The 15356-nt window shown below is 32.8% G+C and overlaps 3 protein-coding genes across 4 annotated transcripts; 1 reads left to right on the top strand and 2 right to left on the bottom strand.

Annotated features, from left to right (window-relative positions):
• Positions 1 to 3233: 3233 nt before the first annotated feature.
• LOC146940373 (protein KINESIN LIGHT CHAIN-RELATED 3-like) lies at positions 3234 to 7353 on the top strand. 2 transcript variants are annotated; one of them, XM_085754090.1, is made up of 3 exons: positions 3234 to 3520; positions 4210 to 6331; positions 6832 to 7353. In XM_085754090.1, the coding sequence occupies exons 2-3, from the start codon at positions 4239 to 4241 to the stop codon at positions 7040 to 7042; spliced, it is 2304 nt and encodes a 767-aa protein (XP_085610216.1). In that variant the 5' UTR covers positions 3234 to 3520; positions 4210 to 4238; the 3' UTR covers positions 7043 to 7353. The 2 variants fall into 2 exon arrangements, with proteins under 2 accessions (XP_085610216.1, XP_085610215.1); XM_085754089.1 differs by having other exon boundaries at positions 3444 to 6331.
• Positions 7354 to 8910: 1557 nt separating this feature from the next.
• Positions 8911 to 15076, bottom strand: LOC146940372 (carbonic anhydrase, chloroplastic-like). The gene is made up of 6 exons (XM_085749872.1): positions 14983 to 15076; positions 9778 to 9842; positions 9532 to 9675; positions 9370 to 9418; positions 9148 to 9264; positions 8911 to 9066 (listed from the first exon to the last, which is right to left on the bottom strand). Exons 2-6 carry the CDS (start codon positions 9828 to 9830, stop codon positions 8911 to 8913), a joined length of 519 nt encoding a protein of 172 aa, XP_085605998.1. The 5' UTR covers positions 9831 to 9842; positions 14983 to 15076.
• Positions 12861 to 15122, bottom strand: LOC146940371 (carbonic anhydrase 2-like). Its single transcript, XM_085754091.1, has 9 exons — positions 14983 to 15122; positions 14791 to 14854; positions 14543 to 14686; positions 14231 to 14279; positions 14025 to 14141; positions 13878 to 13931; positions 13607 to 13692; positions 13411 to 13516; positions 12861 to 13311 (listed from the first exon to the last, which is right to left on the bottom strand). The coding sequence occupies exons 2-9, from the start codon at positions 14841 to 14843 to the stop codon at positions 13120 to 13122; spliced, it is 801 nt and encodes a 266-aa protein (XP_085610217.1). The 5' UTR covers positions 14844 to 14854; positions 14983 to 15122; the 3' UTR covers positions 12861 to 13119.
• Positions 15123 to 15356: the final 234 nt, after the last annotated feature.

Below are 15356 nucleotides of genomic sequence, written 5' to 3'. Positions count from 1 at the left end.
AAATTTTGGGGCTTGATATAAATATTTCATAACTAAGTTAACAATTAATTTTGCAATTAATGTTAATTTATGAATAATGAGATAAAATAGTAGTAGTAAATGTTTGCACAATTGCATTCTTTTTAGGGTAAATTACATTCACCTCCCCTAAAGTTTATTCAAATGTCACTCACACCCTTCTAGTTTTGAAAAAACACTTACCTCCCTGCATTTTGACACTGTTAAACACACGTTAGAAAAATAATTTTTTTTTAGCAAAAGAAAAGGAAATTGAAGTTACTGTTCGTCTCCCTCGTTTTTTTTTTGAATTGGGTTTGTTCACGAACAAATCTTCTAAAGTAAAGGAGAATCGAAATTTATACAGTCTTCTTGAAACTCTGACCAAATTTTATGGCTGATATGAAAGGAATTAAAAAAAAAAAAGGTTGGCATGGGTCCTAGTCGAATTCCGCCTACCATGTGAAATTGATTTCATGGCCGATGCAAAATGAATAAAAGGTCCAAATCAGCAAAATTGGTTTTGAAAATTTAGGGATTGTTTTAGGCAAATAAATTAAGGATTTTTATTTAACAAGAAAACGATTTGAGATTAGACCTACAAGGTGGCAAATGAAATGAAAGTGTGATCAGCAAGATAACCAAAGAAATTTGTTAGTTTTCCTAAGAAAATTAGGGCTTAACAGTGCACAAACGGTGTTAGGGGATGAAGGGAGGTATTTGTCCATTTTAGAAAAATTTAAGGGAGGTTAATGTTTATTTTAAAAGTAGAGGGGGTGTGAGTGACATTTGAATAAACCTTAAGGGAGGTGAGTGTAATTTACGCTTCTTTTTAAGTCTACAATTATGATGATGAGATAAAATAGTAAATATGATGTATAATTTTTATATAAGTTCTACAGGATACTAGACTTGCAATTTTATAGATTTCTTATTTGAATTTATGTTATATTTTTTCGGTTACGTTTATAAGTAACTTTTACTTTTTTCAGATCTATCCAATAACTGATTTATTCAGAAAGTATATAATTCAGATACATTAGTTATTGAATAAATATGAAAAATAAAAAGTTAGTTATAAGAAAAAGTTACTTATAAATACAATGGGTGGAAGTATTCCTGTGAGCTTAGCTCAGTTGGTAGATATATTGCATATTATATGCATGGCTAGAGTTCGAACCCCGAACACCCCACTTCTCCACATTTAAAATGTGTGATCTCTAGCGACCAGACTATTTGACAAAAATAAAATAAAATATAATGGGTGGAAGTAATATTTATTCATTTAAAATGTTTTCTTTGTTTATAAATTAGGATAAGTTAAAAATACTAGTTTACAATTTTCATAATTCATCATTAAAATCTTTGGAAACCTTTTCATAGTAGAAATATGGGTATCAGTCAAGGGTATAAGTACCAATACCCTAGCATGGGCACATGTACATTAATCTTTGGAAATGAGAACGAAAATATGATACCCTATTAGACCCTACTTATTGTCGCTCCTAAATCAGATAACTCGAAGCATAAGCAAATGCTAGTCTCTCAAACCTTATGGAATCTAAAAAATTCTCCACAAATACATTAATTTTGATTTATATTAAAAATATAAAATACATTATTGTTCCACAATTGTGTAGGCGGGGACGGCTAGTTATTAGTTTCACATGCAATGGGAGTGCTGAGTGAATGCGTTGCCATTCTCTCCCACGAATTCCAGCACACTACACTGCCCTAGTAATGTTAGTAGTTCATGGATCGCTTCACCGCTATAAGCATTGTGTCCTTATTATTAGCACAAATATTTCAGCATCCAATCTCTTAAATTTTTTATTTCTAGACGGATGGTAAATGACACATGTTAAAGATCTCATAAATAATAATAATTTTTTTTGAAGGAAAATAATAAAAATTTATTAAAAAATTATATTTTAATCTATAAAAATATAAATTTTCACAATTTTTAATATATAATTTATTTTTTATGTATTAATATGTGTTTCTGAGGGCACATGTTCGTGTCCATGAGGACACATGGTAGCATTTGTCTTTTTTTTTTTATAGTAACAAAAATTTATATCTTCATTTTTTATTTATTGTGGTTTATTTATTGTGGTGACTTATGTTATGTAACCAAAAAAAGATTACCTTAGTTGATGACAATTGAACTCATTTAAAATACTTTAAAGTTAACACATAAAAAATTTAAACTATATTATAAAAAATAATAAATTCAACGGTAGTTTCAACGGATTAGACTCACTTGTTCACAAATATGAAATTATAAACTTGTTATCCACATCAAATCACTTTGAGTTTGATCAAGTTGATTCAAATTAGACTAACATTTAAAAGAATTAAGATAAAATGCAAGTTAAGTTGGCTCAGAGGTTTGAACGAACCTGAACTCATAATTTTTTTAGAGAAATTACGTAAGAATAGAAGGTAAGCATGCAACAAACTGCGTCGTTAAACTTTTTTGGATGACAAAACCAATCTTCGTAAACATAACATTCATGGACCTAGGAGACATGACATTGCTATGCATGACCCTTTGAACTCTATGCAGAAGGTTAACAACCTCTGGTGCTAGGAAACCGAAAGTGTCAAAAGCAAATGATATAAAAGCATCTTGATTGTCAGAACACGCTTTCTCATGTTTGACCACTTTATTTGACGCAACTTTTAGGGCTGCATGTCCTACTGTAAAAGTTCCCAACCCCTAGTCCAACAAGTGATGAAACCCCAATCAAGTCTACACATGCATGTTTTTCTTCTACCAATCCATACACTATAACATCCGCATATCAAAATATCAATCTTCTATCTAGTAGATCGGTCCACTCATAATAAAATTGAAGGAACTTATATATGAGGTTATAAAGAAGACAAGTAATTTCCTGAATGTGACCGGCAATCTATTTTTGACTGATCTATTTTCCAACCCCTGCAATCACTTCACGAAGATAACTTGGGCAGGTAATACAAATGATGGAAGAAGAACATCAGAAAGAATCACATTAGCTAAACACATACCGTTATTTTAACTCATTCAACATTTAATTATTCTTCTAAGGAAAAAGAATCTTAGTTATATAATTATTTTTCTTAAATAAAAAAAGATAAATTTTCAAAGGGTATATTGGTCTCAACACAAGGGATAAAAACAGAGCAAAGGAATGCCACGTGGCACGATTAGAGAAAGTTGACAAAGAGAGAAAAACAGAGAGGATAATAACGCGTTCATTTTCTTCTTCTCCTTCTTCCCTCCTTTTTCTGACATCACATTTCTGCAAAATTCCTTTTAATTCCTTAAATTCAATTCAATCCTTTTTATTTTCTTCATTCATTTAATTATTATTATTTTTATTCTTCAACTGACCCTGGATTCCCCATTTTGCCCCTGTCACAGCCATTGATGTATCTTCTGTTTCATTCATTCTCTTGAGTTTTTCTTCATTCATTCATTTCTCTGTCTCTCTGCAACCGACCGACAATCCCTCTGTTTCTTTCCATTTTTAAGGTTTGTTTCTGTCTCTTTATCTTCTTCTCCTTATTCTTTTTGTTATTGTTTTAATCTAATTAAATATAATCGATTCATTTTCATACCCCCGAATCTAAACAAGAGAAAAAGACGAAACATAGAAAAACAATAATACCCCTCCCTTTTGTTGTGTATATTCATGTTTTTTGTTTTTGTTTTTTTGGGTTTTGACTTTTTTTTTTCAAGCTGAAAAAAAACCTTTTTTGTTTTGGTTACATTATTACTGGTTCTGTTTTTGTTCTTTTCTACTTTAATTGTCTGTGTCCAACGGTTTGGGAGATCCAATGAACATTCTTTGTGATGATGAGAACAAAATAAAAGTAGAAGAAGCCAAAGGTGAAGAAAAACTTTGACTATTGCAAATTATGGTTTATGATTTGATTTGTATAATCTATAATCTATGAAATGAAATTAGTTTTGTTAACATTATTGTATCTTCGTTATTTCAATAGCAAAACACATAAAATTACTGTTTTTTGTTACCATTTGATCAAATGTTGTCTGTTTCATTTCATTCATCTATGTCTTGCTAATTGTTATGTTATATAAAGCATAAAATGAATTATAGTTTATCCAAAAATACAAATTTTTTTTCGCCTTCTCTTTGTTGGATCTGTGGTGGGTTTTGTTTATTTTGTAGATCATGTGTTTGATATTTGTTGTCACAGGTATTCTGGATCCTCTGAGAGAATTAAAGATGCCGGGAATTGTTACAAACGGGGTTCATGGCGATGGGGAAGTTAATGAGATGAATGTGAACAATTCTCCCACTAAGGAAAGTTTAACTCCAATCAAGTCTCCAAGGAGTTCAATGAGTCCACAGAGACGTCAAAGCGTTGGTCCTAATTTCCAGGATGATGGGGTTGTTGAGCCTTCGATCGAGCAGCTTTATGAAAATGTGTGTGATATGCAGAGTTCTGATCAGTCGCCCTCGAGACAAAGTTTTGGATCTGACGGTGATGAGTCTAGAATTGATTCGGAATTGCACCATTTGGTTGGGGGACGGATGAGGGAGCTGGAGATAATGGAAGAGGAGGTGGAGGTGGAGGGGGGAAGAAGGCCAGGAGAGAGTTCTAGTGGGGAAACATCTTCTGGAATGGGTAATTTATCTGATGATAAGAAGTTGGATATGGTGGCTGAGATTCAATCTGGTAGTAAAAGTCCGGTGATTGAGATTCAATCTGGTAGTAAAAGTCCGGTGGTTAAGACACGATCTAGTAGTAAAAGTTCGGTTTCCTCAGAAAAAATTGTCAAACCACTGAATTCAAGGTTGGGCTCTGACACTTCACCAAGATCAAAACCCAAAGGAAAAAGTCCTCCTGCTAAAGCTCCTCTGGAGAGAAAGAATGATCAGCCTTTGAGAAAACAAACTAGAGGAGTTAATGGCGTGAAGAATTCAAAGAATTCTCCTTTGGGAAAGTCAGTGTCAATGAGTCGCGTTGAGAATTCGGCTGAATCAGCATTAGATAAACCAGAGCGAGCACCGATATTACTAAAGCAAGCAAGAGATCTTATGTCAACTGGAGATAATCCGCACAAAGCTCTTGAGTTGGCTCTTCAAGCAATGAAACTGTTTGAGAAGTTTGGTAATGGGAAGCCGAGTTTGGAATTGGTTATGTGTTTACATGTTACCGCAGCAATATATTGCAGCCTGGGTCGATATAGTGAGGCAATTCCCATTCTTGAGCGTTCGATTGAGATTCCTGATATCGGGGAAAGTCAACAGCATGCTCTTGCTAAATTTGCCGGTCACATGCAACTTGGAGACACCTATGCTATGTTGGGCCAGCTTGAGAATTCAATAATGTTCTACACTGCTGGTTTTGAAGTCCAGAGGCATATTTTGGGAGAAACAGACCCAAGAGTTGGTGAAACTTGTCGGTATTTGGCTGAAGCTAATGTTCAAGCTTTGCAATTTAATGAAGCAGAGGAGCTCTGTCAAATGGCTCTTGACATTCATAGAGAAAATAGTTCGGCCCCATCTATTGAAGAAGCTGCTGATAGGAGGCTCATGGGTCTTATATGTGAAACAAAAGGGAATCATGAAGCAGCTCTTGAACACCTTGTTTTAGCCAGCATGGCAATGGTTGCAAATGGCCAAGAAGCGGAAGTGGCATCTGTTGACTGCAGCATTGGAGACACATACTTATCCCTGTCTCGATATGACGAGGCTGTCTTTGCATATGAAAAAGCATTAGCAGTTTTCAAGACCAGCAAAGGAGAGAATCATCCAGCAGTAGGGTCGGTCTTTGTACGTTTGGCTGACTTGTATAACAGGACAGGGAAGATAAAGGAATCAAAGTCGTATTGCGATAAAGCACTTAAAATATATGAGAATCCAATGCCTGGAGTTACTCCAGAGGAGATTGCTAGCGGTCTTACGAATCTGTCAAGTATCTATGAGTCAATGAATGAGGTTGATCAGGCACTCAAGTTACTGCAGAAAGCATTGGAGATATATAATGATGCCCCTGGTCAGCAAGGAACAATAGCAGGAATCGAAGCTCAGGTGGGGGTTATGTATTACATGTTGGGAAACTATACTGAATCTTATAACACTTTGAAGAAAGCAATCACAAAACTTCGTGCTATTGGAGAGAAGAAATCATCCTTCTTTGGTATTGCTCTTAATCAACTGGGGCTTGCCTGTGTGCAGCGTTATGCCTTAAGGGAAGCTATAGAATTATTTGAGGAAGCAAAGAGTGTTTTGGAACATGAGTTGGGGCCTTATCACCCTGAAACGCTTGGAGTATATAGTAATCTTGCAGGCACGTACGACGCAATTGGAAGGTACGCATCTTTTGTGTTCCCTTCTGTGTTTCCGCTTCTCCTAGCAAATCTTTTTTTTATTATTAGAGTATTTCAGCACCTTTAATTTACCAAGGTATTGTGTGAAGCAGGCTAATAATATAATAATAATATGTTATAGATTCATAGAATGCCTGATCGAGTCATGCCACTCATGTGAAATGATAACTGATTCGGCATTCATGGTGAAGATTTAGTTGATTAGATTAGATACTCTATTTATTAGCCTTCTTTTTATTAGTAAAAGTTAAATTCATTATTTTGGAGTTTGCAACACTTTACACACATTGTGCACCAACCACTTATACTAGACCCCAAGAAAGAAGGGTGGGGAGTTTGATTCACCTTTTGAGGCCTTGTGGAACTATGAAATCTTTTGCTTCTTTATAGATTATGACATCGACCTTTAGATTATGATTATCCAAGATATGGTTTGGTGTCGAAGTTCTTTTCTCCTTACAGGGTTTGATCTTCTATTTCAGGCTGGATGATGCAATTCTAACTTTGGAGCACGTTGTTAGTATGAGGGAGGAAAAGCTCGGGACAGCGAATCCCGACGTGGATGATGAAAAGAGAAGGTTGAGTGATTTGTTAAAGGAAGCCGGTAGAATTCGAAGCAGAAAAGTCAGGTCACTAGAGAACCTTTTTGACGGCGACGCTCGCACTTTAAACAACCTTGTCATCAAGGCCTGATAAGGATTTCCTTTAAAGAAACTTGATTCTTTGATGCTTTACAGGAACACATTGTGAAAAAAAATGAAGGGATGGGCATATCCCGACAGTGTTAATAGACAATATGATTGACGAGTGTTATACTTAATGGGGTAAAATGGAATCATTGAAAAGTGGAATAATTTCTGCTAAAATTTTATTTGAGCTGTATTGTTTTTATTTGTATAATACGTGTAAGTCATTGTGATATACAGATTAGCCCTTTATTTTTGTGTATTCCCCCCTTTGTTTCGTTTCATATATGAAAAAAGACTGTCTGAAACTCTTTGATATGGTATAGTGTTTGACAATTACATATATGTTGGTAATGATTGAAATGAATAAAAAGATAGTAGTATACCATATCATTCCACTTTATTTCATTGCACAATACCGGTCCAAACATATCCTGAAGCATACCAACTGCTGTCTTTTTTTATTTGGTAAATCAAGACATCCTTCACGCGCAACTATACAGACTAATCTTTTGAAGTAATTGAGATCATCAAGTTATTGACATCTTCCAACATATGTTTTTTCTATAGGGAGATTGAATCCTGAACCAAATTTGTTTGATCTTCTCCATATACGATCCCTCGGTATCTTGGAAATATCTACAAGAACATAATTTTTTTACTTGTGGTCCTTGCCTACTTAACATCTGGAAATTTAGTAATATACATCATCTTTTAATTTTCTCTCTCAAGTACAAATGGCTTAGCATTATTGATTTTAATATAAACATTATACTATTAAAGTAGAAATATTGCATAATATATGTAAAGGTCAGAGTTCCAACCCCATACTCCCCACTTATTTTCTAACAACTAAGCTATTTGATAAAATAAAATAAAAAGGACCCACCGGGATGTCCTGAATTATTTTTTTTTTGAGCAAAATTTCAAAAGTATATGAATTTTTAAATACATTACTTTTGAAATCTGGATTAATAATTTGATATTATTTATTTAAGGGTTGTGATATTTGTACATCCTATCCATCGTATTTACACCTCAGATTCATGCACTCGAAGACACACCAAGGAGAGAGAGAAGAAATCAAGAGAGAGAAGAGGTGTAGATTGGGTGGAAGAGGTGTCTACCAATCTTTTCCGTTTATTTATTTAGGATTTATAAGTACATTACAACCAAACTAGTCACTTGAGATAGTGGTTCAAAGCTTGATTCCTTGATTGAGGATTTAGATTGTAATGGGTTTGGTAATATGAGTCTTATACTTCCAAAGCTTGAATTCTCCACTCACAAAGTCGTAGTAACCCCCCAATAGGGCCAAGTTCTCGTTCCTTATTTCTCTATCAACATATGGATATGTTTGAAGGTTCATTAATGAGTTATTCGCCGATTCCTGCATATATAAAGTGGTACCTAATTAATAGTTGAAATTTTGAAGTATTGTTGCATAATGGAAATTAAAATATACTTGCAACTTAATTAGCTAACCATTTAACAGAATTCACATTGTTGCTCGAAATAACAAAATTTGTGTTCTTTCAGGACCTTGACTTTGGAAGGTAAACCAATTTTCACCCAATCATCTATGAAATCACTGCATAATTCAATTAAACCATAACAAAGGTTAAGGTTCACAATTTTCGAGCATTTTATTTTATGTGTTAATGTGATGTAGAATTCAAGCCTTACTATGGAGCAGAACCATCCTCTGGATGACTCATAAGCCTTGAGATTCCACCGCAACGACTATGTCCAATAACCAAGATGTTCTCCACCTGAAAAAGGTAATTGATTTTTATCGAAACAAAAGTATTCAATTTCTTATGAAAAGATAATGGCAAAATTATGAATATTCATGCAACCTCAATCCCAATCACATTATGGTTGTAGAGACATCAGAGACCTCAATATGTCACGGCCTATATTGCGGTCACACACTAATTTTAAAACACTTATGAACAAAAGCTTAACATTACCTTTAGGGCTGTAATATATAGCATACTCAAGGGTTGCACCAACTCCACTGTATCTTAACTGTGGAATAGAAATTTAATGATTAAAAACTCTTGTATACCATATAGCAATTCATTTGTTTAGAAAAATAGTGAAGTAGACCTGATTAAATGGAGGGACCATGTTAGCAATGTTTCGGACGATGAAAGCTTCACCAGGTTGAAAGTTCAGAATAATAGAGGGACTCACTCTAGAGTCGGAGCAAGCAAAGACCATAAACTACAACATATAAACGAAACTGAAAATTAGATTAATTAATATTAAAGGACACAAAAAATAGAAACATATACTTTTGTATAAATCAAGCTCTAAATAATTAATCACCTTGGGGGATTGGCCTTTAGCTAGTCGATCATACAATTTCCGGTTCTTGCTGTCATATATAAAAGGAAGCATGAATGAATCCAAAAAAATTAAGTACTTGATAATTGAATTTAAACTTTCTATAGGCATCATAATAAATTTTTATTTAATTTGCAAGTTTACTCGAAATTGTTGAGCTTGAAGTAAGTAAAACCATCAATTATTCTCTGCTCAGCAGGATCAATTGGTTGTGGATGACATCCCTGCAACTCAACTATAAGCTCCTCAATTTTTGTTGTGGCCACCTCATTAAGTTCCTCCTTCTCTCTGTTACCAATAAGTTAAAGTAATACTATATGTTATAATTTTATGTATCATTAAATTCAATTATGTGTGGATATTTGTTTTCTTGTTTGAAAAGTAATTAACCTGAGAAGTTTCTTCAGTTGTTCAATGGCTAGCTCAGATGATTGATTTGCCATATTTATTCCTTTCTGCAGGTTGTCAAAAATTGCAATTAATTAATATGAAACTACTTAAAGAGTCAATTAACAATGGATATAGTAAAATGCATTGTATTGTTTTTCTTTACCAAAGGAAAATATATGGAAGCAAGGCTTATGAATTGAAGGAATATGTGGTGCAGAATAGATGGATACCCCTATGCTTATGTAAAAGAAGGAATTTGCAGTGTTTGCTATATCATTATTTGGTTTACTGCAGAAATGTAGTAGATTTTAAACACATCAAAAGTCAAATTTTTATGTTTATACCATTTTTCTTTTTGAAGGATATGTTTATACCATTTAATAATTCTTTTGTTAAATGACCATTCAAAAAGTAATAATTCTTTTGTAAAATGTGATTGCACATGATAAATAATGTATGAGTTTTTTTTTTTTTTAGCACATAGACAAAATTATAATAGTCATTGACTCATTGCAAACACAAGTGAAGAATCCGAAGTTCGAGTCTTGGTCCTGATGTCCGACCTAACAATTTTAATATTTTCACCAAGTGAGCTAGAATTTGTGTACTATATGAGTTTCTTTTGTATGCATTAGCAATATGAAATAATTTTACAAACACATCAAATAATAACACTATATTTAGATATATTATAATATTAAGGATTAAATATGGTTTTTTTCCCTTTAAATATCTCAACGTTTCATTTTACTTCCTCTAAAATTTTCCTTCAATTTTTAGCCTCAGATGTTTTCAGTTCACAATTTTGGTCCTTGCTTTTAAGTCATGTCATGTGTACACTTCAAATTTTTTAATGAGCTTTTGTAAGAATGTTTAAAATATTATAAGAATCTCTCTAAAAAATTAGAATTTTTTTAACAAAACGTGAATTAAATATGAATTTTGATGCGCCAAAAACATAAAAATTTATATTTTGTTAAAAAATTCGATTTTTTTTGGAAGAGATTGTGCTAATATTCTAAACATGATTGTGAAATTAAAAAAAATTCAAATTTCGAATAATACACACGGGTTGGCTTAAAAGCAGAGAACAAAAATGGTGATGAAAGACTTTTGGGTTTTTTATTAGAAGAACTAAAACGAAAAGTTGAGATATTTATATAGATCTAAAACATATTTAACCTTAATATTATTAATTCTTTAAATAGCTTCCCAAACATCAAAATAGCGAAATCTGGTTAAATAAATCAGTCAATTTTGTATTAGTCATGTTTTTTTTTAAAGGATATTCGTCATGTTGAAAGTATCAATTATGTAGCTATTTGAAGAAACAATAATATGTATGATATCTCTAAATATTGAGATATTATTTTATGTCTATGTACTTTATCCATTTCTTCATATGCTATTGATTTTAATGTTAGTGCCAATGTCATTGATGATGGTCAGAACTGGTCTATAATTAAACAAATTCTTCCTACTCACATTTGCACCAAAACAGCAAGTCTCAAACCTCTTTCCACGAGGCATGATGATTTTTCAATATGGAAATTTTCTAATAATAATGGTTTCTTTACTATCAATTGCTTACCATGCTTTGATTACTGAGGAACCCAACCTTATAGAGTCTCCTAATTTCAACATAGTGTGAAAATGGGTGGGTGCTCCTATGTAATGTTAGATACTTATGTTTGTCCAAGATGCTCTCAAGCCCCGGAAACCATCATGCATGCGCTTAGAGACAGTGATATTGTTAAGAATATGTGGGAATGATTTTATATCAATGGATGTTGAGAAGTGGAGCTCATCTTCTAGTCTCAGGTTTATCCCATTAATGGATCAGTTTGTGCCTTAGTACGTCTAATATTGGCTCGATCCGAGGGCATGATCACTTGTTTTTGGTGTCATGGTTAATATGTTACGGCTTGACAGGAACCAAATATATTATTTTCTCAGGAACATCCCTTAATTTTGAGCAATTCATGCATTCTTTTGATATAGTCAATTTTCTTCCATCCATCATCATTAGTATCTTCGGCATCCTTCCCATATTGAAACTTGCAAGACTGAGATTAGTGTTCAGTGGCATCATCCTCCTAAATTTTGCTTCTTGCGGCGCGGAGGGCTTATGAGAGATCATAGGGGTATTTATATCGTAGGTTCTGCCATGAACTTGGTCGAGCTACCTTATGGCTGAACATTGGGGACTTGTTCACGGGCTCAAATTGATTTGTAGTATGAGTTTCAAATCTATTCTTGTAGACTTTAATTATTTTAGACTTTAATTGACATGTCTTTTCTCCTCCTTTGTTGTTCCTTTGATTTTCATTGTATTTTTCCAAGGGGTCATGTTAACTTGTGCCCTTGGGGCACAAGTTAAGAAACTAAAAATAGAATTAAAAGACAACTTTTGCATCGAAAATATAAAGTTTTAGACTTGTACCCTAAGGTCACAAGTTAACATTTCCCTTTTCCAAAGTATCGTGAGAGGAGAGAATATCATATTTTTTTAATAAATAGAAATATCAACTATGTAAAAGATCTATCTATATAGTTCAATTTTTACTACTAGCAACACTCTTTCCCCCTGACTAACAAATTAACAATTAAAGAAAAGCGTTTGCAATTAATTTTTGGGTTTGCTAGCTTGAATTGAAAAAACGGTTGTTAGTTAGTTAATCTTAAATTTTGCAGAGATGAGAACGAGGGAAATGGGGGCCATCTAGGTGGGAGTACCAGTAAATATCTAACAAAATATTAGATACATAAATAAAATATTTTGTGTACCCCCCCGATACATCCCATTATACCTTCAAAGATAAAGAATCAGAGAGAATCATGGCATGTAAGCATGTCTGTAATTTCTTAATCGGAAGTTTCTTAGTGAAGAAAGTAGAGTGCATGTTTATCCATTGCTAGAGCTAGAAGTTTATTGTGACAATAAAGGATTAATCTCTTAATCAGGCAAATTAATGTTTGTTTGTTACAAGATTGAGAAACAATTAATCCTGAGTATAACGATTTTTGTTAATGAAATAACTTCTCATAACTTTCAATATTCCTCAGTATTATTCTTAAATATATTATTTTTGAAATCTCTCAAAGACTGGTATTATTTATTTAATTAGAATTTAAAAGTACATAGTTTTTTTATTGGCCTAGAGACCAACACATACTCAAATAAACACGGAAAGACGAAACTATAGTTATTCCGGATTCCACACAAAATATCCTCACAACCAAACTATTAGACAAGAACAAACAGGAACAAAAGTACATAATACAAAAGAACTAGTCACTTGAGAGTTGAGATAGTGGTCCAAAGCTTGATTCCTTGAGAATTTATTTAGTCATGTCAAAGCCATTTAGAGGGATGGTAACAGATTTAGTGACATGAGTCTTATACTTCCACAGCTTGAATTCTCCATTCACAAAGTCATAGTAACCTCCCAGCAGTGCTAAGTTTTCATTCCTTATTTCTCTATCAACATATGGATATGTCTTCAGGTTCACTAATGAGTTATTCACTGAGTCCTGTATATACAAAGTGGTGACTAATTAATATTTAAAATTTTGAAGTATGGTTGCTGAATGAAAATTAAAATATACATAATTGCAACTTAATTTGCTAACCATTTCACAGAATTTGCATTGTTCTTTGAAATCATTGCATTCATGTTCTTTCAGAACCTTGACTTTGGAAGATAAACCAATTTTCACCCAATCATCAATGAAGTCACTGCACAATTATTCAATTAAACCATAAAAATTAAGTGCAAATATTAACAATTTTATTTTAGGTTATTGTTATGTAGAATTCAAGCCTTACTATGGAGCAGAACCATCCTCTGGATGACTCATAAGCCTTGAGATTCCGCCGCAGCGACTATGTCCAATAACCAAGATGTTCTCCACCTGGAAAAAGTAATTCATTTTTATCCAAAAAAAAATAATAATGTTTTTTTTTCTTTTAGAAAGTTATGGCAAAATTATGAATATTGATGCGGTCTCGATCGCAGTCACATTAGAGTTAGAAACCTTAATATGTCACAGTCATAAAAGACATTTTATAATACTTTTGAATAGAAGCTAATCACTACCTTTAGAGCTGTAATAGCATACTCAAGGGTTGCACCAACTCCACTGTATCTTAACTGTGGAATAGAAATTTAATTATTCAAAACTCTTCAATAAAAATGTATATATCATATAGAAATTCATTTGTTTAGAAAAATAGTGAAGTAGACCTGATTAAATGGAGGGACCATGTTAGCAATGTTTCGGACCATGAAAGCTTCACCAGGTTGAAAGTTCAGGATAATAGAGGGACTCACTCTAGAGTCAGAACAAGCAAATACCATAAACTAGAAGACATAAATAAAATGAAAATTAGATTAATATTGAATGAAACAAAAAAGATTTTTGTATAAATAAAGATCTAATAATCAATCACCTTGGGAGATTGGCCTTTAGCAAGTCGATCATACAGTTCTGGGTTCTTGCTGCCATATATAAAAGGAAGCATGCATGAATTCAATTTTCAAATTTTAAAATTGATGAAAGGAGAACTTATTATTAATTAAATTAACACTAATGAATATTTTAGGGTGATGCAAATGGAATTTGAACTCTTTCCCTTTAAATTATAAGTTCAAACTCTTACGAGAACTCATAAATCATGAATCCGGATTATAAAGGACTTGATATTCGAAAATGAACTAACTATAGGCATCATATTAAAATTTTATTTAATTTGTAAGTTTACTTGAAATTGTTGAGCTTGAAGTAAGTAAAACCATCAATGATTCTCTGTTCAGCAGGATCAATTGGTTGTGGATGACATCCCTGCAACTCAACTATAAGCTCCTCAATTTTTGTTGTGGCCACCTCATTAAGTTCCTCCTTCTCTCTGTAACCAATAAGTTGCAGTATATGTTACTATAATTTATGTATCATTAAATTGAATTATGTGTGCATATATATGTTAGTTTTCTTGTTTGAAAAGTAATTAACCTGAGAAGTTTCTTCAGTTGTTCAATGGCTAGCTCAGATGATTGATTTGCCATAGTTATCCTTTCTGCAGATTGTCAAAAGTTGTAATTAATTTAAACTACTTAAAGAAATAACGATTTAGTATGGTAAAATGCATGATGTTGAAGCAAGGATTATGGATTGAAAGGATAATGTTGAAGAATTGATAGATACCCTAGGCAGTGAGAAATATTTAGAGATGATAGGTGCCGATACTAGCAAACTCCTCTTGCATGTTTTGCAGTGTTTGCTGTGGCCTATTTATAAGCCAAAACTGAATAATAGTAGTATATGTAGTAGATTAATATTATTTCTATGAGTTTTTTTTTTTTTTTTTTGAAATAAATTATTTCAATGAGTTATGACCGGAGTATAATGTAGTAGTAGATTATAAAACAACCTTTATTTTCATACACACTTTTTCCATGACTTATTTACGTACACACATCAAATGTCAAATTTTTTTTTTTTGAAAGGAATTTTTTTATGTTTAATACTAATTCTTTTGTAAAACGTGATTGCAAGCTGTGACAGGAATGAAAGCTCAG

The sequence above is a fragment of the Medicago sativa genome, chromosome 3 (genome assembly GCF_051527215.1).
Source record: "Medicago sativa cultivar Bolivia chromosome 3, Bolivia_mono, whole genome shotgun sequence".
NCBI classification, from domain to species: Eukaryota; Viridiplantae; Streptophyta; class Magnoliopsida; order Fabales; family Fabaceae; genus Medicago; species Medicago sativa.
The sequence above is the reverse complement of the archived record's forward strand: the minus strand, read 5'-3'. Positions and strand labels throughout refer to the sequence as shown.

What these genes read in the sequence shown, in the direction of transcription:
- LOC146940373 (XM_085754089.1), top strand. Translation starts at nt 4,185, where the DNA reads ATGTGTTTGATATTTGTTGTCACAGGTATTCTGGATCCTCTGAGAGAA. An exon ending in ACGTACGACGCAATTGGAAG is followed by an intron (nt 6,332 to 6,831) that starts GTACGCATCTTT and finishes CTTCTATTTCAG; the next exon opens with GCTGGATGATGCAATTCTAA.
- LOC146940372 (XM_085749872.1), bottom strand. Translation starts at nt 9,830, where the DNA reads ATGGCAAATCAATCATCTGAGCTAGCCATTGAACAACTGAAGAAACTT. An exon ending in CAACTGAAGAAACTTCTCAG is followed by an intron (nt 9,676 to 9,777) that starts GTTAATTACTTT and finishes TATTGGTAACAG; the next exon opens with AGAGAAGGAGGAACTTAATG. An exon ending in TTCAAGCTCAACAATTTCGA is followed by an intron (nt 9,419 to 9,531) that starts GTAAACTTGCAA and finishes TATATATGACAG; the next exon opens with CAAGAACCGGAAATTGTATG.
- LOC146940371 (XM_085754091.1), bottom strand. Translation starts at nt 14,843, where the DNA reads ATGGCAAATCAATCATCTGAGCTAGCCATTGAACAACTGAAGAAACTT. An exon ending in TTCAAGCTCAACAATTTCAA is followed by an intron (nt 14,280 to 14,542) that starts GTAAACTTACAA and finishes TATATATGGCAG; the next exon opens with CAAGAACCCAGAACTGTATG. An exon ending in TGGTCCCTCCATTTAATCAG is followed by an intron (nt 13,932 to 14,024) that starts GTCTACTTCACT and finishes TCTATTCCACAG; the next exon opens with TTAAGATACAGTGGAGTTGG.